Genomic DNA, 21,990 nt, shown 5'->3' with positions numbered 1-21,990 from the left:
GTATAAGTTTTCGCGTAAACCGAAAGGTGCAATAACGCCGACTTAGGCTTTCCCTTTTCGCGTAACACGATAAGCACGAATGAAATTCTCCTATGCCGAGTAATACGTCGCTATTTTCCGAGTTTCCTTAAGAAACTATATAGGTATAAGTAAGGTAGACGACTACTGTAAAAGTTAATTTTATGGTGACAAACCTACGGATGATATTTACGCCGCAATTATAATAAAATGTTAGAAACTAATAAAAAAGTAAATAAATTTTAAGTTACGTTCGCAATTTGAGCGAAATAAAAGTAAAATCTTTGACTCTCCATAGGATCTCTTTGTAATTTTATTACTCGATAAAACAATAACATAATTATTTGACAGATTTCAGATGCCCATATTACTTGTACCGAACATCCATGGGAATTAGAAGCCGATTACATTTTTCGTCATATAAACGTTTTTATCGAAAGATGCCAAGACATGATAGTCATCTGCGAAGGGATGATAGATTTTGCCAGGTATAAATATTCGGACATTTATTAAAAATCTTTAAGTTTACATTTTTAATAGATACATTTGAATATCTATTTTGGTTTATGTAAACATATATATATATATATATATGTGTGTGTGTGTGTTACCGTTAAAGTGTATGTTTCATTTAATTTTCATGAAATAACTAAAAAATATTATATGAAATAATTAAGAATTTTAGGAAAAATTGTTCAATCTGTTTAAATATATATTGAAAACAATTTTTATTTGAATTGAAATGTTTTGAATATATTTCCCACGATTCGCTATAAAATCTATAAGAGAAAACAAAAGATAGTATTTTTCGATTATTTTATAGAATGGACGAAAGAACGAGCATCCTAAGACCGACGTTTCCTGGAACCAAAGGAAAGGAACATGGTAGAGCCTGTCAAAAAATTGAGAGACTCTTCTTCGAAAGTTTCGAGAAAATCGAAGCAAACTCTCATAAAATATTCGACGTGTTGCACGTCGCTTGGAAGAACATTATGTCTATCTTTCGCGGCGAAGTCAGAGAATTGGAGATAATAATCGAAAACTTGGTAGCAACCGTCTTCGTCGTCATGAACAACGTGCAAGAAGGTATCGAGAATCTCCGTGGATTTTACAATTATATGAACAGAGAGAAACTACAGGAGCTCTTCAATAATAAGACTATGGAGGTAAGCGAGTTTCCAGAGCGAACTCGAACTTCGAAACAAGATTCTCTAAGTTAAACATTGCAATTGGAATTTCGAAAACTAATAAACGTAGCTATAAAACAACTCAGAAATGTAATATATGTGGGATTCCCTCTCTCCAGTAACATACATATATATGTATATAAATGAATTAGCAATTATATATCATTATTAATTGGTTTTAATTCATTGTTATTCATTAGTTCAACCACTGAGATTGGTACTAAATGTTTTAATAATAATTTAATATTAGCTTATAAATGACACATTTTATATTTTCATAAAATATATATATATATATATATAATATATACGCATACATATAAACGTTTGCACCAGCCAGACATATGTGTATATTCAGCTTTCGTCTNATATATATATATATATATGTGTGTGTACCTAATATAATATATATATTTAATTTACTCTCGATTTCACGTTAGTTTGAACTCATTTAAATTGTAATCTTTTAATATCTATCTTCATAACAGACCCATCTGTATAAATAGCCAATATGCTTTAGATTAATTTTAATAAAAACTTTAATAATCTTTTTTCAGGTATGGAAAATGTTTAACGATGATATTCAACACGCAAAGCAAGATGTCTTAGATAAAAAAGAAGAATACTCATCGATGACGTCATATTATTCCGGAAGAGCATTGGCTCTAGAGCAAAAAGCTAATAGCTTGCAAGCAACGAAAAAAATGATGGAAGAAGCTGAATGGTTGCCCTACTGTGCTATGAAATTCGAGGTCTTCTATCAGCATGATATCGTGATAAAATCAATCAAAGATGCTATAACCAATCTCTATAGTGAATGGATCGAAGCAGCTGGTGAAAATCCACGCACTCGTTTAGATCGATCCTTGATAAAGCGAATGGAAAAATCACCTTTATTATTCGAATGTAATATGGACCCTTTTATATTAGATCTTTGTCGAGAATGCGATAGTTGGATTAATCTTCTATTCGACATACCAATTCAAATGACTGTCATACACGCCAAAAAGGATACCATTTTTTTCGTTTACGAAGGTGTCCTCGCATTGATTTACACTTACAATACAATCATCGAAGGTCGGTTAATCATTCATAATTCTTTTATTTGATAATTACAATAATTCCTCAACCGGGAAAATTGTTGATTGATTAATGTGCATATATGTGTATCTTTTTATTTTTACTTTTACTTTTACGGGTTCGAGTCGTTTCTTTACAAATACCTTCTCATACTTATTCAATTCTACCAAAGAACCTGTATGGTCAACACGGTTTTTATTTTTGACGTGAACTAGTAATTCAACGTGGGCAAACAGTTGACATTAATGTGCATAAATAAAATTTATTTTAATTAAAAATAAATTGATACAAACGAGGATAGGAAGGTTCGAATAAATCAATGAACCGCAAAAGTCGAATGGTATATATTTATAATATTTTTTTGATGGAAATGAGCAACGAATGTTTAATTATTTAAAGAAAAATAATATTTTGATTATGGGTTAAAACTCGTTTTTTCACGTTTATGAATTATTTATATTTCGAATTAATCTCTCTTTTGTAAAATTAATTCATCTTCTATAAAAAAAAAAAAAACAAAGTACCTAAATTATCCTTGTAAACAACTATCTATTTTGATCTATCAAAGATTGATCGTTGAGAATAGAAAGAAAATTTCGATGAAGATAAGACGAACTATAGATGCTTAGTTGCAATATCTTTTATTCCAAACGATTTCCACGTACGAAATGATAAACGAGACTTTCATTTTTTAGCATTGTCCGACATGGAACGTGAACTGTTTCGAGGATTAATCCTACGACTCGACGGAAAGATCAATCCTGGCTTAAGTAGACTAACGTGGAATACGGACAACGTCGAAAATTTTGTCGAGGATTGCTACAACAAGACCGCTAAAGTATGTTTCAAACGATTTCAATAATGTTAACTTATAAGTGCTAAGTATAGTGCTATAAGTATATCTCAATCTTGATTTCATTTCATTTACTATGACATCGACAAAATTCCATCTCTAAAGTTGTTAGAAACTTTATTTATCTCATCGTCCATTAGGAAGTTAATTGGTATCTGTATGTAAATCTAACGAAGTATAATTATAATAATAGATAGAATAAACTAATCTAATTCGAAAGTTAAGTACACTTGAAAAAATAAAACCTGGATACGAAAGAAAGAATTATTTTCAGCTTAAACGATTCGTCGATATTTATAAGAAATCCAATTTTGAGATCCTTAAAATATGTGAGAATATTTGCAATTCGCCGATGATCAAGTTAAAACCAAATTATGCGTACACCTTGTCAGAACTGCAGGAGGAACTAACAAGCGTGAGGTGAGCCATACAATTTTGAAGCATGGAACTATGGAACTTTGAAACTCTCCCTAACTTTTCAGAGATGCGGTTGTTGCCGATATGGTTACAAAGTACAACACGATAGTTCAATATGTCATGGTAGTCTTCGAGGGATTCAAAGGAGTAATCCGAGAGTTAAGTTTTTTTTTATAATCAATACTTTTTTATTTACGATTACTATAACATATTGCCAAAGTAATACAATATAATTGAATTCCAATCTGTTTAGATGAATTTATAAATTTCACATATTTATTTATTTTTATTTACTTAATTATTTTTATAAATGTCTACGTATTATAATATTAAGGGTAAAACAAAAGTTCGTGCGTTTTTCTTTTTATTAATATTTCACTTGTATATAAAGTAATTTTATTGACTTTAAAAAATTGCACTATTTGAAATAACACAATAAACGCAGGAACTTTTGGTTCACCCTGATATAATATAAAGGATCAACGTGTTAAACAGTAACAAATATCATATATCATGTGTATGTATAATAATCTCAAAGTTATACAAGAATGTAGACGCTTAAATATATATATATGGCAGCACATACATTTTAATAGTAAAAGCAGCATAATGTGTCTACAATATGTTAAATTAAAAATATCAAGTAAGGTAAAAAAAAAAAAAAACGATAAAATCGTCTCTCGTTTAAAAAGACTTTAAGTATCAAGAAAGCGAAACAATATATATATATATATATATATATATTCTTTATGTATATATATACAATCCTTGAAGAATTTCGAAAAGATACTTTATAAATTTATGCGCTCGTAAAGCTCGCTAAGACACCGTAATAGTGCTTAAAGATCTGAAATTCGCTTCTTATGATTTTATGCACTCGCGGGACTTTCCTAGGATTACCTCTCGACTACTTACGAAGACTTTTATTGTCGTCTCGACGAAAAGAGAGACGAGGAGCACGAGATCCGTAAAGAGAAACGTTGAAATCGACGAGGCAGTCGTAATACGATCCTCTCGCATAGACGCTTGATGCGTTTACTCCGGAGATTAAACTTTCAAGTTATTTTTACGTTCCGTGCCATAATCGTACACCTATATATATATATATATATATATATTACATTATATTTATACTATACTCAATTCCATTGAATAACAAACTACCATATAATTGCTCGATTATTTAAGTTATTTTACGTAATAACATAACCAAGTATTACTATAATAATTATAACTATATAATAATTATAAATATTCATAATTATATAACAGTAACTATTTTATATAAATTAAGAGTAATTATTACTCTTATAGAGTCTCATTTTGGTCAACCGATACAAAACTTAAAATATTTTCATCTATTTTATTGTTTCTACTAAAACAAGTCATGGTTTGGAATTTTTTCTTGTGTTTTATTATTATTATATTTTTAACTAATAGAAAATAATCTTCCTTAATTATTTCCAATGTGAACTTTTTGAAGAAAGCTCCTAGTGATTTGCGTAGTCGCTTTAGTAATTATTTCAGTTCTATTTTTGAAAAAATTGAATCAAATTCTTTCTTTGTATGATTGTCGTTAATGAATATAGAAGTATAACAAAATTTTATTATAGATTGATAAAATGATTCTATAGTTGAGAAAAAAGTAAGTCATTACATTAATGTCACAGATCCAGTTACAATTCATCCCTTGCAACAACGTAAATGTCTTCACGCTCGCATGCACATTCAGTTAATTCGAAAAAATGTGACGTTATCATTTTTCAATGTTATTTAAAGAATAAACACAAAAACACGTCTATCTATGTTCTTAACATTTTTTGATATATCACCGCGAGAAATAAAAAGAGAATTTTTGTAAAATCGAACCTTTAGTTCCCCTTTAATGCAAGCCAAAAAGCGTATTAATTTTTTTTCCCCTCAGTTCTCCAACCGAATCCATCGAATAAATCCGTTTTTCAGATTACAACGACCAAAATGAATTATCCTCTTTCATATAACTCGAATCCAAGCCATAGATTTCATTTTTATATATATATATATATACATATACATATAAAGAGTCTCTCATTCAACCGCGTTCATCAATTTTGTATTTCCTTTTTTAAATATGAACTATTCAAGTTAAGCTCACAATATTACATAGATTCTATGGAATGCGAGTGCGTATAAGTATTGCATTGTTAAAAAAAAAACGAAAAGATAATATATATTTAAAAATATTAAACTGTCCAGAGGAGCGTAATTCGTACAAATTTTTAAGTACTATTTTCAGGCAACACATATATATATATTTAAAAATATAATTTAAACTAACTTTCCGGGGTATATCCAATAGTATATATATTCGCATTGATTTATTAACTTTAAATTTTCACTTAAACTTGAACGCAGTACCAATAATATTGGAGCAATCTCGATATACTGATTGAGGAAATATTGATATAAGTAGTATTATAACTTCATACGATACGTTAATTTAAAAAAGTTTGTTCATTTTAGACTTTAAAGCAGTGGCAGGAATATTTGGACAATCTAGATGTACTGATTGAGGAAGCACTGAGATTCTGCCTTAAGGGTTCCATGGATATTATGTATGAAGCCCTTCACGGAGACGGGACGACAGGACCATCTCCTCTTCTACTGGTGCAAGTGGACTTGCTCAACAATAAGGTAACAACAGAGAGAGCCATAATTGTGTCCCTTCGTAGACATTGTTCGAACGTCCAACGTTGCTAACCCTTCGGCTTACCACCTCGGAGATTCAAGAGAATCACGATACTGGAGGGAAGGGAAGCGACCTTCGACCAAGAACACTTGAAAGCTAACACGTTCGTGTCCCCGTGTTCAGATAAACTTCTCACCAAACCTGTCGGATATTGCCACGACCCTGTCCAACGTTCTCAATCACCTATTTACACCGATTAAAAACTTCCAACGATTAATTGAAAAATTCAAGGTTTCCTCATCTAAAGAAATACAACCTCTTTGGAAGGTCTATGAAAAGGACGAAGATCTTATTCGTTATCAACAATTGCTTAACAATGGTATTAATATTGTCTTTTGTTTTCTTTACTTTTTTTTTCTGATACAAGATGTCCCAACAAAATTAAGACCAAACTTATATGACATATTAATGAATTCAAATAATGAAAAAAAGTTCTTATAAACTTATACTCACTATAGTGATTTACTAAAGAGTAATAAGAGTTTATTATATACAACAAAAATTAAATAAAATTGAAATATATTTTCATGCATAAGTTTATGTGAACTTTCTTAATCTAATTGATCTCATTAATACGTAATATAAGTTTCGTCCTGATCTCTGGGAACATTTTGTATATATATGTGCTTTAAATAATACAAATTTCGAATTAATTGACAGAGACGAATTATTGTTTCTCTCAAGTACAAGCGTATCTTAAAACGTGGGAACCTTTTAAGGACATATGGGAGGTCAATAAGGACATTTTCATTCAAAGGTGATTTTCTTTTTACTTCGTTGTTCTGACATATCTATTTATAATCGTAAAATTCTATTGTACGCAACACGTTGTGCATATAAATATTATACATATATTAATTTTCCTCTATTGTTATACAGATACGAGAAACTGAAGCCAACGGTTACATCTTTCGATTCGGACATTAGCAGATACGCGAACGTTGCATACACTGTCGAGATGCAAGAGACCGTGATGAACGTACATTTTCTCGATATAAATTGCGATGGTTTAAAAGACATTATTATTCAAGAATGCGCTGCTTGGCAACTGAAATTAAGCACACTCATGTTACAAGTAACCGAAAACAAAGTCAAACACGTCTATCAATATATCGCTGAAAATTCGAAAAAGTAAGCAACTTTTATTTAAGAAACATTAACTACACAATGGCCATTTAAAAGTATTATTCACAAGAAAATATTAAATGTAGCGTGATGCTTAGGTCGATAACGCACGTGGTAAATATTCCATATTTTATGGATTTCCATGGTCCATAAACATAAAATTTTAACGATCCAAACCACATGTTACGCGAGTGATGGCATGACTTGCTCGATCGTTCGAAATGTTCCTTTTTCTTTTTTTTTTGCTACTATTTTTTGTTTTATTCTTTTTTCAATCCAAAGAACGCTTGCATATAAATTTAACCGTTCACAGAATAACGAAGGAACCAACGGATTTGATCAGTATGCAATTCGCAATACAGTTGTTCGAGAGACTTAACGCTGAGATTCCAAAGGAGGAGGCAGAATTTCCTAAGATCGTAGAGTTCTACGAAACGTTGGGTAAATCTTTAAATGTTTCCTCCTTTACGTGGAAAGTAAAAGGATCAATAATATGATTCTTTCTCTTTCTCTCTCTCTCTCTTTCTCTGTTTCTCGATAAGAATTTCCACGTAATTTAATATAAAAAAAGTTGTAAACGATAAACTTTCAAATTAATTTCTATATTTAAAATCGTCTCTTTTTTTTACTTCGAGAAATCGTAATATAATTCGATAATCGATCGACATAAATTAACAATACGTGATTTTAATCATAGAAAAATACGATATACCGACTACGTTTGAATTTAAAAGAAAAGTAAAAGACATCGACCGATCGTGGGCTGCCTATTTGGAGCTACTTGTTTCCTACGAAGCAATTTTACTCGAAAAGAAGGTACGTGATTCGTTCGGGTACGTTGCTCCAGGCCCTTTTTGAAATAAAATTCTACTTTCTTCCTCTCGCCTTTTTTCTCTTGGTATAAGACTAGAAAGTGCTAAGGTAAAGGGAAAAAGAAACAAAGAATAGATAAAAGAGTCTTCTTAACTTAACGAATCCATTACAGGAGGAATTCAAGAACGCTTTGCTTAAAGATTCTACTATGTTCCATGAAGATATAATGACTTTAGTTCGCAAATATAACGATACAGGACCGTTTACGTCCGAATGGCAAATAAATGGTATATATAGTAATTATTTTTCTATTTTATTGAATATTTATTCAGATTTACAAGCATATTTTGATTTTACACAGATGCATTTACGTGGATTAATGTATTTTATAAAGAAATACACTCATTGAAGGAACGAGAGAAAATGCTTAAAGCACACCTCACAGTTTTTGGCTTGAGTCAACCCGATTCTTTGGAATTGATAAAACTTAAGGAAGTACGACTTGGGGAACTCAGTTGAATTCAATAAAATTATCGTGAACCGTTATCGCGTTTCATTAAACTTTTTCGCAGGACACAGCAATCATCGAGATCGTATGGAAACTGACTGCCGAGTGGAACGAAGCATGGAATCGTTATAAGACCGAACAATTTTGGAAGATAGAAATGGAAGAGATGGACACAACTGCGAACGTTCTATTTCGAAAACTCACGAGACTCTACAGAGAGCTTAAGGAGAGAAACTGGGAGATCGTTGAGCACACGAGGTACGTCGAGGATCTCTTTCTAGTTCCTACTTAACTCTTCTTCTTCCAGTACTGTAGCGAACTTGTTCACTAGCTTATTCTAATACGGGTCACGGACCAAAAAGAAAACTGTGATTTGGTATAACGAGACTTCACTTCAAAATATTGACGATATTCTTCTTTTAAAAATTTCCTATAAAACATATTTTATTCGTTTTGAGAGAAGAAAAATGAGTATACTTTTGTATGACGTGAATTTCTATAACATGAATTTTTATAGCTAGTCAAAAATATTGCAACCACTATTTCCATATAACACGATTCTTCGTATGCCGTGGTTAATAATAAAATGTGTGAAAATTCCTCGTATTTAAAAATTAAATTTGCTTTAATTTTATTTTAATTTTTAATCATGTTATCAAGAATAGTTAGCAAAAAAGAGAAATGAATAAATTATAAATTATCTTGAAGAAAATAAGAAATAAATCTTATTATACGAGGAAAACGCTTAATGAAACGCTTAACATATTAATAGCATTATGCAGAAATTTACTATATTTGTATTCATCTTAACTATCGAATGTGATATTTAGAAAATTATTTTTTATTATTTATTAACCGATCATGAACACTTTTATCGCATAATGAACTTTACACATCCGAAATGATTCGTCGTGTTTTGTAACCCGAGAACTGTATATATGTACATCGGTGAGAACATAAATGGGCGAAACAAGTATAGCGTGCTCAACTCTGAAAAGCAAATGAAAAGCAAACAGAGACACGCAATTGACGCTAATTCTCAATGATTGTAGCATGTAGAGAGAGAGAAGCGCTTCATTCCGTGTCGAAATTATGATCACACGTTATCACGAATGTGTGAGTTCAAATTGACAAGCACAAATACCGAATAATTAACTACAAATTTCAATCCGAGCAATACTAAATTTAAGTGCTTTTTTAACGTTACATTTTCTCATTTACTTTTATCAAATATTTTGTAACACAGATCAAGAGTGGATAAATTTCGTCGAACGTTACCACTAATAACAGATTTGAAGAATCCAGCAATGAGATCTCGTCACTGGAGGAAAGTTAAAGATACCGTAAAAAGAGAATTCGACGAAATGTCCGAAGATTTTACCCTTGACGTTATTGCCAATATGCAAATGCAGAATTTTGCCGAACAAATCGCCGAGATCTCGAACGCTGCAACGATGGAACTTGAAATAGAAATGGTGAGTCTTTGGTTTCAGAAAAGATTTGTTCAAAAATTCTCCGGTGTCACAATCTCTCGCGAATTGGATCGAATGTTAATTTAAATTTTAATTTATGACGGCATAATGATATCGATAAAATTTCAAATAAATCATAGAAATAAATTTCAGAGATATTAAAAATATAAATTGGTAAAACCACTTGTGATAGGTCCCGCGATATATAAATTGTAAACTCATTAATACTGAATTCAATAACATTAAACATTAAATTTCAAACTTATATTAATGATTTAAAGTAATTATAAATATTGAGAAAGAATTCGATTCAATTATATTACTGTTATTCGTTTGTATAATGCATAAGTCAGTTATTTTTTCAACATCAAAGTAAAATCCATGAGAAAGTATTTTTGAAGTGAAACTTTTTAAGCGACGATAACGATAAAACTTTGTGAAACGACATGAAAAAGAGAGGGAACATAGAGATATGAAGAGAAAGTAGTAAAACAAAACACACAATAATAAAATATCAGATCGAAATTATTTAATAATCGCAGTATATTAATTTTTAAACAAATGTACTTTGCATTATTCTTACTCTAATGATTATTATATAAGCTAATATTTAGATTATAGTTCGATTAAATTTGAAAAACAAAAAATATACGATATTTTCGTAGGGATTGAAACGTATCGCTGAAGTTTGGAACGTAATGCCAGTAGAGATGATACCGTACAAGACTAAAGGTATTTACAAATTAATGAGCATAGACGACATATTACAAACACTAGAAGATCATCAAGTTCTCTTGTCTTCGATGAAATCGATGAGGTATCTATATTTATAAAATATTTTGATCACGTTAGTAGGATATTATTTATTCGTCCGTTCATAGATTTGTCGAGCCATTCGTAGTAGATGTCGATTATTGGGAACGGGCCCTGTCTACGGTGGGGGAGGTTCTCGAAATGGTGCTCAGCGTTCAAAGAAGCTACTTCTATATGGACAATATATTCTCCAGCGAGGACATTAGAAAACAACTTCCAAAAGAGACCGACGAGTTCGGCAAGTTGACAAGATCCTGGGTGCAAATCACGTCCCGCATGGCGGACCAAGGATTGGCTTTACCGACCACTCACGTTCCGCGTACGTATATATATATATATATATATATATCTCGAGATCGAAAAGTTTTATCAACTACGCCCAAGAGTTAACGTTGTTCGCGTGTACTTTCTGTGCAAAGAAGAAAAAAAAAAGAAAGAGAGAGAGAGAGAGAGAAAAAAAAAATGAATTAAACCCCGACAGATTTTTTTCTTTAACTCATTTCGATCGCAGTCTCGAAATAAAGGTACGAAAAATAACGCTTTTATTGACTTTATCTATTGTAATATTCCGCACTTTCTAACGCGAGACTACACGAATTTTCTTATGGAGATAAGAATCATTTAAACGCGAGGAAATTATTCAAATTACGAGTTACGGCTACGCGGACAGGATAGGATAGGAAAATATCTATCTTCCTTGGTAGTGAAAGAAAGATAGAAAATAAGAGGGAGAGGGAAAGGGAGAGAGAGAAAGAGAAAAATAAAGGGAAGAAAATGTCGTGCAACGAGGCGTCCACGTGCCTGCAAAATAATGTAAATCTACTAGAACGACCGCATTTGCATTTTTTTGCTTACTCTACTGAACGTACACCCCCGCTCCTTCCTCCCACCAGCCAATTTACTCCAAGTTCTGAATAAACTTAACGACAAGTTGGAGGCTCTGCAACGCGCTTTGGAACAATATCTCGAAACTAAGCGATACGTATTTCCAAGATTCTACTTCATTTCGAACGATGATTTACTTGAGATACTCGCCAACTCGAGAAAACCAGATCTCATACAGCCTCACATCAAGAAACTCTTTGAAAACATAAAATTTCTCACTTTAGGCAAGGTATATTACAGCGACTGGCGTTTTTTTTCGAAAGAAACGTTTAGCTGAATATAATATTGAAATATTTAACATAAACATATCTATATTTAACAATTAACAATTAATATTTAATAACGTAGAATTACGTCACCTGCATTATTCAGCTAAACAATTAGAAATGACGTCTCAAATGTAATTATCACAAACGATAATTTTTCTAACGTTATATTCTATCATCTTTATAATCTGTTTCTCAGTCATTAGCAGGTAAACCATTAGCCAATGGCATGAATTCCAGTGACGGCGAATACGTTCAATTCGTTCATCCAGTTCTCCTCGAAGGTCAAGTAGAAAACTGGTTGTGCAATATCGGTGAGTAATTGTTAAACTAACAATTATATTTTTATTTCGATACATATTTCGTTCGTTTTATATTGCGATTTTTTTATCGGTTGATACAAAAAAAAAAAATAGAAAACCCCTCTAAAAGAACCGAAAATCAATGGAAAGTCGTTCGTAATTTGCAGAAGAAGCGATGAGAGTGAGTTTGCGCGAGTTATTGAAGCAATGCAGAGGGGTGCTGCGGAAAATGCTCGCAAAACGCGACAGGTGGGTAAAAGAGTGGCCGAGCCAACCAGGAATTACGTCCACTCAAATCCAGTGGACGACCGACTGCACCAGGACACTCATGCACTGCAAGTGAGCGTTCCCTATGTATCTCTCTCTTCTTTTTCTCTTTCTACACGAATATATATACATACATATATATATATATATAGACATATGGTAGGTGCATTTCTCGATTGGTAAAAATTTAACAGGAGTTATCCAGAGAAATCGAAAGGTTGCAGGTTCTTTGCCTTTCCAAGTTAGTTTCGAAAGTTCGATTCCGGTGAAAATGTAGAAGAATGCATAGAAAGGAGAAAGAGAGATGGAAGATAGGAAAGGAAAGTAGGAGGATAAGGGAAGAAAAGGAGGAACCGAAAACGGGATAGGCAGAGGGTAAACGAGGAAAGGGACACGGTAACTCTAATAAGAGGAATTTTGCATATTCTACCTCTCGTCCTGCGATCCAACCATGCCACCCTTCCTCTTCTCGTTTGCATATACTAGCCGTACTGCGAATAATTTAACCCATACCAACACTACCGGCCATATCGTCTCTCTCTCTCTCTCTCTCTCTCTCTCTCTCTCTCCCTCTCTCTCTCTCTCTCTTTTTCCCCATTCTCTCTCTTGATCTCTTCGGCGGAGTAAAATCCCTACGTCCCGGGACCTTGGCTGTAAACGTTCATGTTACGCGAAGCTCTGTGTACCCGGTCGTTGCTCGAAGCATCTCGTCATGAAAGCAGAGAGAAAGCTGGAGTAAGAGCTTGGTGAGGAGAAAAAGAGCAGCCGGAGATCGTTGAGAAACACACACGGATGGTTGGTAAAACGTAAAGGAAAAATGCGTACACTAGGCGAATATCGTAGTCTTGACGATGTTGAACTTTGAAAGAGTGAGTGAGAGAGAGAAAGAGCAGAAGAAAAAGATAGACATTTTTATTTCTTTTTCTACCATAATCTTTTTCTATACACTCTTCCGTAATCGCGAATAACGTATGTTGGATAGATGTGAGTTACACTAACCATTACGATCAATTCTCGAATCTGTTGTCCATTCTATTCTTACAAAAATCGATTTTTCCTCACACACCCTAGATGTTGAAAGATTTAATAAAAAGATTTGTGATTTTTATTATTATTTATTTATTTATTTATTTGGAATTCAATAGATTGGTGGACTCCAAGAAACCCTTGAAACGATTAAAAAGGAAACAAAATCAGGCGTTGGCGAAATACTCGGAGGCAATAAGAAGCGATTTGAATAATTTGGATCGGCTCAAGTTCAAGGCCATTGTTGTAATCGAGATCCATGCGAGAGACGTTATCGAACGAATGTACAAGAACAGTAAGTTTTTATTTTTATATATTCATTTTTAATTTTATTATATATTAAAAAAACATTAATAAAAAATACATAAGAATAAAGAATAGTAATTGAAAACGAGGCGACGTCGATTTTTAAGATGCAATGTGTTTTTTTTTCACGATCATTTAATTATAACTAAACGTAGGAAATTAAATTAGAAATATATTTCGAAATTTCATTTATTTCACGTTACTCGAAATAAACCACCTTATTTGAAAACAAGTTTTTTAGTGTGAAAACTTCAAACCATTTCTCGCTTTTGAAACGTGCGAGAATTTTCAAGAACATTTCTAACAAAACTTGGTTAATTTAACGATGACTGTATGACCATAAGAAAATTTACCTTTTCCATTTACAAATACGAAATTACTCTTATTTTTTATGCCCTTGTTTGTTAACATACCGTGAAAAGCTCTTTCATACGATGAAGTTTATAGAAAAAAAGAAATAGTAAAAAAAAAAAACATTAACAACTAGTAAAAAGGAAGGAAAAAATAAAACAAAATTTCAAGTTATCACGCAAATAGTAAAATATACTTTTTATAAATAACATCAACTTAGAAAGAGCACCGTTTAAATCTCGTAACTCAAACGAAAACGTTCGAAAAGCTCTTTTCGTTTTCTTTCAGATTGCAAAGACGTCGCCGCCTTCGAGTGGTTATCACAGTTAAGGTTCTACTGGGAAAAAGACATTGAAGATTGCATTGTACGACAAACTAATACTTACTTTAAATACGGATACGAGTATCTAGGAAATTCAGGACGTCTCGTGATAACGCCATTAACTGATCGGTATGTTAAAAATTAATAATCAATTAATCAATTGATTCAAGTTATAGCTGTAACTTTAACTTATTTTTAAAAGCTATTACAATTTAGGGATATAATAAAGAAAAAAATAGATATTACTTCAATTAAGAATTCTAATTCTAACAATAAAACATTACTTTTTTTTTATTTTCAAAACTAATTTCAATCAATTAGAAAAGATTTGACGGGAGTAGAATAAATTTGAAGATAAAAAAGAGACGATAATGATTATTACAAAATAATAATAAAATTTTGAAAATATTCGAATAATAATAATAATAATAATAATAATGATAAATTTAATGGATAACATTAATAATGATCGTAAGGATAATAGGTGTAGAGGACTTAAGGAAGATAAAAAAAAGTTTACAGGATAAGAGTAAAAAGAACGTAAAGCGTGAAGAAGAACGGCAAAGGAGGAAACTAAAGAGACAGAAACGTAATCTACGACGATACTTAACGCGGTATCGATTTAATCGCGATAAAAGGGTACCGCCCGCAACTCCGGTGTCTAATTTATAGACAGGAGCTGGCCGATTCGACGCTTACTTTCTTTTTCCTCCCTTATAGAGAAGAATTTGTCTCGCGATAAAGAAGGATGCCAAGAACGCGCCCAACATCACCACCACCACCACCACCACCACCACTACTATCACAAATATATACTACTAATACTACTACTACTACTACTAACGCAGCCATTGCTACACAATGTCGAGTTATTATATCGAATTCTTTTCTTTGTGGCACGCCGTGCAATCGTTCCGCCCTTTTATTCCCTTCACCAGTCACAATCCCTTTATTTTTTTTCTTCCTCTTCTTTTTTTCCTTTCTTTTTCTTTTTTTCCTAAACTGATTAAATCGTAAAGTGCACTGGAGTATACAAATTCGATAAATCGAGACAACATTATTCTATTGCATCTCCTTTCTTCAAGAAAATACATGAGAGTGAAAGAAATATATATATATATATATATAGAGAGAGAGAGAGAGAGAGAGAGAGAGAGAAAGAAAGAAAGAATGATGAGTATGTAGATATATAAACTAAGAGGAAGAAAAAAAAAGGAGTGAATTTTTTAAAAGTATGGCATGCTCGATTTAAGACATTTCATATTCTTAAATTTGATTTCCATCACTTTTCCTCTAGTTTTTCTTTTTTCTTATTTTCAAAGAGATATCTTTTATTTTTTTACAATTTCGTTAATGCACAATCGTCGATAATATTCTTAATATCATCTTTTTGAAATCTTTTTTATATTTGATTATTTCAATACAGTTCGTTAATTTTTTTGCTTTATCTCGAATGTTTCTTCAACGTCACTATAAGATACAGTTCATTGATTTTTTTCCATTATATTTATTACTTTCTGGTAAGCTTTCTAGAATACTATTCCCTCTGTTCATTGGCAGATGTTACATTACTCTAACGACAGCACTTCATTTGTATCGAGGAGGAAGCCCTAAGGGCCCAGCTGGAACAGGGAAAACTGAAACAGTTAAGGATCTCGGAAAGGCATTGGGATTTAACGTGATCGTGCAGAATTGTTCCGAAGGGCTGGATTACAAAAGTATGGGAAGGATGTTTTCGGGTTTGGCTCAGACGGGTGCTTGGGGTTGTTTTGATGAATTTAACAGGTTAATAAAAGAACTTAAATTAAATTCAAATAATCGTTTTAATTTAAGCAATCATTTTGATCTATACTTTCGTATCGTAGAATCAATATTGAAGTATTGTCTGTCGTGGCACAACAGATACTATCGATACTAACAGCACTCTCTCAGAAACTCAAGAAATTCGTTTTCGAAAGCAAGGAGATAACATTGATCCATACCTGTGGTATCTTCATTACGATGAATCCCGGGTATGCTGGTCGCACCGAACTTCCGGATAATTTGAAATCCATGTTCAGACCAATCTCTATGATGGTACCGGACAGTAGTATGATCGCAGAAATCAATTTATTCGGAGAAGGTTTCCAGGAAACTCGTGTACTTGCTCGAAAGGTTATTATCGATCGGGCTTCGTTTCAAATTAATTCACTATCAAAGTTGTTGGACATTTTGTAATTTGAAAAATATTTTCTAGGTCTTCACCTTGTACACATTAGCGCAACAACAATTAAGCAAACAGCATCACTATGATTTCGGGTTAAGAGGTATAGTTACTTTGACTCGATACGCCGGTTGGAAGAAACGTCTTTATCCGGATTTAGCCGACGATGAGGCGAGTAAACGAGATAGGAAAAATAATAATAGAAAATAGTAATTCCAATAATATGTTGTTAACTGATATATATATATATATATTTGCGATCCTTTTCATTTCGTATAATTTATGAGGTCGTTTAGAAATGATTTCGAACGATCCGATAAAGTAAAATCTCATCGAAATGCAGGTGATCATTCTTGCAATGAAAGACATGAACGTGGCTAAACTTACGTCAGACGATCTGCCTCTATTCCTTGGAATCACCACCGATCTATTTCCAACCGTCGACGTGCCAACCGTAGATTACGAGGAAATCATCGATTATATTACTAAAGAGGCTATCAAGTTGAAGCTACAAGTAATTTCTACATATGATAAAATATTATCTCTCTCTTTCTCTCTCTATTCCTATTTGATTTTATTATTATTATTCTCGTTATTTTTAATAAGAAAAAAAACAAACCTCCTACCCTTTTTCTCAGCCGATTCCATCGATAATCACTAAAGTGATTCAACTTTACGAGACGAAAAATTCGAGACATTCTACGATGATTGTCGGTGATTCTAACACAGCGAAGACGGTCATATGGAGAATATTGCAAAATACGATAAGTGGGATGAAGAACGATGGAAAAGCGGGTTACAACGCCGTTCATGTCTATCCAATTAATCCTAAAGCACTGAACCTCAGCGAGCTCTATGGCGAATACAATCTCTCGACCGGAGAGTGGCTTGATGGAGTAATATCGTCGATCATGCGGAAGACCTGCTCCAGTAAAATGCTTTTATCTCTTCTCGAATTGAACTTCTAACAAAGAAAATGATTTCTACATTATATCGTTGCTATCATCATGATATTATTAATCCCATTTGTCTAATTATTAAAATAAAAATCACAACAAAGATCATGAGATAAACACCAAATATAATCAAACAAATATTGATAAATATCCTCAAAATTGTTTATAAAAACAAGCTCCAAACACAAGTGAATCTTGAACCATTATTATCTTTACAGGTGAATCGCTCGATGAAAAGTGGATTCTCTTTGATGGGCCTGTCGATGCCGTTTGGATCGAGAACATGAACAGTGTCATGGACGATAACAAAGTAGGTCTACCATCGGTTTATTCTAAACGAAATTATTATCACAGTTACCTCACTTACCATGAAATATTCCTCGGCACGTATATGCATGCATACATACATACATACATACGTAGTACATACATTCATAGATCTTGACACTGATCAATAACGAACGGATCACGATGCCGGAACAAGTATCCTTGTTGTTCGAAGTTGAAGATCTCGGTGTAGCCTCTCCTGCCACCGTTTCCAGGGCTGGTATGGTCTATAACGATTATAAGGATCTTGGTTGGCGTCCTCTCGTGAAATCCTGGTTACAAAGTCACGAGCAAAAAGTTGATTTCGTTGAACAGGTGAAACATACTCTCTCCTCAGATTAAAAATATATAATATAATAATATAAGAAAAAGAACCGAGAAGAATAAACCAACGAAAAATTTACATCGAAGTCATTTAAATGAACTTATCTTAGATGAAGGAACTGTTCGAACGTTTTGTCGACCCAACGTTGGAATTTAAGCGTCAGAAGTGCGAGGAACTCGTGCCAGTTCCCGAATTAAATTCCGTTCAGTCCCTTTGTAAGCTCCTAGATGTATTCGCCACACCCAAAACCAGAATCGAACTTGGCAACGACGAAGAAGCGTTCACCACCGTTTGTAGGATTTGGTTTCTTTTCTGGTACTTTCCGACCTGGTCTATCTCTAAAATATCAATTGCTACCCTTGCTCACGCCCGATTCCAGTTTCTTCCATAAATTTTGTCGTGATTCCTCTTGCATCTAAACGAAATTCCGCATTCGCCCAGATTGCACCTTACTTTTTATTATTCTTTATCTATTTCCATTTCTTTATCGACGATACAATTCGCAATAAGAAAACTATACTTATAACGTTATACTTCTCGGCTTTTTGGATGCTATCCATTTTGGATTTACTGGTTTCTCTTGCACCATTAATTGCAATTTCCTCTCGAATTGCCAAACGTACGTCGGATTACGAACGAATCCCTCCTCCGCCATTGATCACGGATGATCGGTTTACACGTGGAACGCTTAACTACGATATGATTCATTCGAAGGAATAAATTTTCCTATATCGGTATTACAGMACAATATGGTCATTGTGCGCCTCCGTTAATGAGGATAGCCGTCTAAAGGTGGACAATTTTATGAGAGAAATAGAAGGATCCTTTCCCTTGAGAGATACTGTCTACGAATATTACGTAGACGTGCGTCAGCGTAGCTTCGTCTCCTGGGAAGAGAAATTATCACAGAACTGGAGGTTCCAACCGGGGTAAGGACAAAGGCTTTTAAATCTACTCCAAACGATCTCTTTTTCGTCCAACGAATCGAACATTTTATTTTATTTTATTTCTCTTTATCTTTTTCTTTCTTTTACTTTAACGAGGAGAGAAAGAAAGTAAGAGGTTTTTTCGTCCTCAGGACACCGTTTTACAAGATAATTGTCCCAACAGTAGACACTGTTCGTTACGATTATATCGTGAGCAATTTGTTAATCAACGGTTATCCAGTTCTATTGGTTGGACCTGTAGGCACTGGTAAAAGTTCGATTGCAAAATCTGCTTTAGAATCGTTGGATAATATTAAGTACGGACTACTCGTGATAAATATGTCCGCTCAAACAACATCGAACAACGTACAGGTAATTTTAATGATTATTCAGTGAACCTCGAAAGACTTTTCATGGACGTCGGAAACAATGAAAAGGTACATTCAACAATGAATTTCCTATACGTCTAGGAAGCCATTGAGAGCAGACTGGAGAAACGCACGAAAGCGGTTTACGTTCCCGTCGGCAATAAAACGATGATAACTTTTATGGATGACTTTAACATGCCGATGAAAGAGACGTACGGAGCACAACCACCATTGGAGCTGATCCGTCAGTGGATCGACTATGGATTCTGGTAAATCAAAAAGTTTCACGAAAGTCCACAGGGAAGCAGATCTATTCGTCTATCGACTTCGAGAGGTGGTAAATCAAAGAGTTCGTAGAAAAGCAATGAAACGTAGTTTCTCTTTAAACCACAAACCCATCCACTTTTCAAGAATTTGTCAACGGAATTCGAATAACCGTACTGAATATTTTCATCATTTTATCGAATTTGACCAATTAATTATAGATCATATTTCGCAATAGGTACGATAGACGTAATCAAAAGAAAAAATATATACAAAGGATGCAATTAATAGCGTCCATGGGTCCACCTGGTGGTGGTCGTAATGTTATTTCAAATCGTTTATTAACGAGATTTAATATCATCAACATGACATTTCCCAGCGAGAAACAAATCGTTCGAATATACGGGACGATGCTTAATCAACAACTCGCTGACTTTCATGCGGAAGTAAAGAGAATTGGTAAATTATAATATTATTCTCTTAATCGCGCGCTAACGAGCTCAATTTGATTTGTCTTCTCAGCCGATGGAATAACGCTTGCTACTATAACTTTGTATAACAACGTTGTCTTAAAGATGTTACCAACGCCCACTAAAATGCATTATCTATTCAATTTGCGTGACATATCTAAGGTAATCTTTTTGCCGGTATAACAAAAAATTATTAGAAAAATAATCAAAAACAACAAAATTTACGCGATTCTATTTATTTATTCTAATAGATATTCCAAGGTTTGTTACGAAGTCACAAGGATTATCAATATTCGGCTCAGACCTTTTTACGTTTATGGCTTCACGAAACTTTTCGTGTTTTCTGCGATCGTTTCATCGACAAAAAGTAAACGAAAATTTCAAAAATATTGAGTAATTTGATCGCGAACCGTACATTTCTTTTTTTTTTATTTTTCTTCAGAGACACAGAATGGTTTCTTGGACAGATAAGCGAACAGCTTGGTAAATATTTCGAGATGACAATGGCTAACGTATGTCCGGATAAAAAAATTCCTCTTTTCGGTAAGCATTACCATTCCAATCTCTCTGGAATAATTTAAAATTAACTTAATCGCACAAGTTAAATGAATTCAGTAAAAAGAAATTAATCGTGCGCGAGAAAAAAGATAAAAAAGAAAGAACACGGCATATGTTAACATAACGCCGAATTAGAGTCATAATACGTACGCAACGATGAAGCCATAAAAAGACTGTCTAAAGAAAATACACGAGCGTAGGTAACTTTATGAATGCCTGGAACATATACGAGGATCTCGTGGATATTGCCGCCGTGAGACGCCATATAGAGGAACAAATGGACGAATATAATGCTTCTACTGGTGTAGTACGCCTCGATCTCATTCTTTTCCAGGATGCGGTCGAGCATATATGCCGCATTGTCCGTGTGATATCTCAGGTCAGTGATTCGTGAGCACCAGGTATGATATAATACGGGCATCAAGACCATTCCATGCCGCGTACCTTTTTTTCTTTTTCCTTACCAAAGAAAGTAGACGATTTTCTCAAATGCGACATGCTATATAAACTTTTATTTTTTATCTATAAAGTTGAAAGAATCATGAAGTACCCTTAGAAATCCTTTGATTGTTAATCAAATAGATTTGATTGTATGCATAAATTCAGAATTTTCATTGATCAAATTCAAAATTTTTCATTCTGTTGGTTGCAATGATTAATACAATATTGTGTCAGCGTACGTTAAACGATAGTATAACTCACAGAATGATATTATGAGAGATCTTTAATAAATACGTTGTAAGACATATGATTTCCTTTCAACGATGATCGATGAATATGAAACTAAATGGAAATTCCGAGGAAGACTGTCTGCTTTCTAAGCTAATTTCTAATGTCAGAAGTTCATAATGGCT

The 21,990-nt window shown here is 33.2% G+C and overlaps 1 protein-coding gene across 1 annotated transcript in view; it reads left to right on the top strand.

The window, feature by feature from the left end:
* The window catches only part of LOC106786407 (dynein heavy chain 2, axonemal), a 36,800-nt gene that overhangs the window by 4,117 nt on the left and 10,693 nt on the right, over nucleotides 1-21,990 (top strand). Inside the window, 39 exon segments of the mRNA XM_014747761.1 lie at nucleotides 370-506; nucleotides 842-1,184; nucleotides 1,763-2,282; nucleotides 2,981-3,174; nucleotides 3,413-3,558; nucleotides 3,621-3,702; nucleotides 6,058-6,228; nucleotides 6,407-6,602; nucleotides 6,944-7,040; nucleotides 7,163-7,414; nucleotides 7,722-7,849; nucleotides 8,106-8,224; nucleotides 8,394-8,508; nucleotides 8,583-8,735; nucleotides 8,801-8,987; nucleotides 9,976-10,204; nucleotides 10,867-11,018; nucleotides 11,083-11,333; nucleotides 11,908-12,128; nucleotides 12,365-12,479; nucleotides 12,635-12,806; nucleotides 13,880-14,055; nucleotides 14,706-14,868; nucleotides 16,300-16,524; nucleotides 16,605-16,893; nucleotides 16,976-17,113; nucleotides 17,286-17,456; nucleotides 17,581-17,872; nucleotides 18,117-18,208; nucleotides 18,337-18,540; nucleotides 18,660-18,865; nucleotides 19,294-19,479; nucleotides 19,629-19,848; nucleotides 19,947-20,113; nucleotides 20,347-20,567; nucleotides 20,631-20,740; nucleotides 20,830-20,945; nucleotides 21,021-21,121; nucleotides 21,337-21,515. Coding sequence (XP_014603247.1) covers nucleotides 370-506; nucleotides 842-1,184; nucleotides 1,763-2,282; nucleotides 2,981-3,174; nucleotides 3,413-3,558; nucleotides 3,621-3,702; nucleotides 6,058-6,228; nucleotides 6,407-6,602; nucleotides 6,944-7,040; nucleotides 7,163-7,414; nucleotides 7,722-7,849; nucleotides 8,106-8,224; nucleotides 8,394-8,508; nucleotides 8,583-8,735; nucleotides 8,801-8,987; nucleotides 9,976-10,204; nucleotides 10,867-11,018; nucleotides 11,083-11,333; nucleotides 11,908-12,128; nucleotides 12,365-12,479; nucleotides 12,635-12,806; nucleotides 13,880-14,055; nucleotides 14,706-14,868; nucleotides 16,300-16,524; nucleotides 16,605-16,893; nucleotides 16,976-17,113; nucleotides 17,286-17,456; nucleotides 17,581-17,872; nucleotides 18,117-18,208; nucleotides 18,337-18,540; nucleotides 18,660-18,865; nucleotides 19,294-19,479; nucleotides 19,629-19,848; nucleotides 19,947-20,113; nucleotides 20,347-20,567; nucleotides 20,631-20,740; nucleotides 20,830-20,945; nucleotides 21,021-21,121; nucleotides 21,337-21,515 — 7,236 coding nt within the window.

Source organism: Polistes canadensis, unplaced genomic scaffold (assembly GCF_001313835.1).
Source record: "Polistes canadensis isolate GaletaPanama2010 unplaced genomic scaffold, ASM131383v1 scaffold_73, whole genome shotgun sequence".
Classification (NCBI taxonomy): domain Eukaryota; kingdom Metazoa; phylum Arthropoda; class Insecta; order Hymenoptera; family Vespidae; genus Polistes; species Polistes canadensis.
This window is presented reverse-complemented; position numbering and strand designations above follow the sequence as displayed.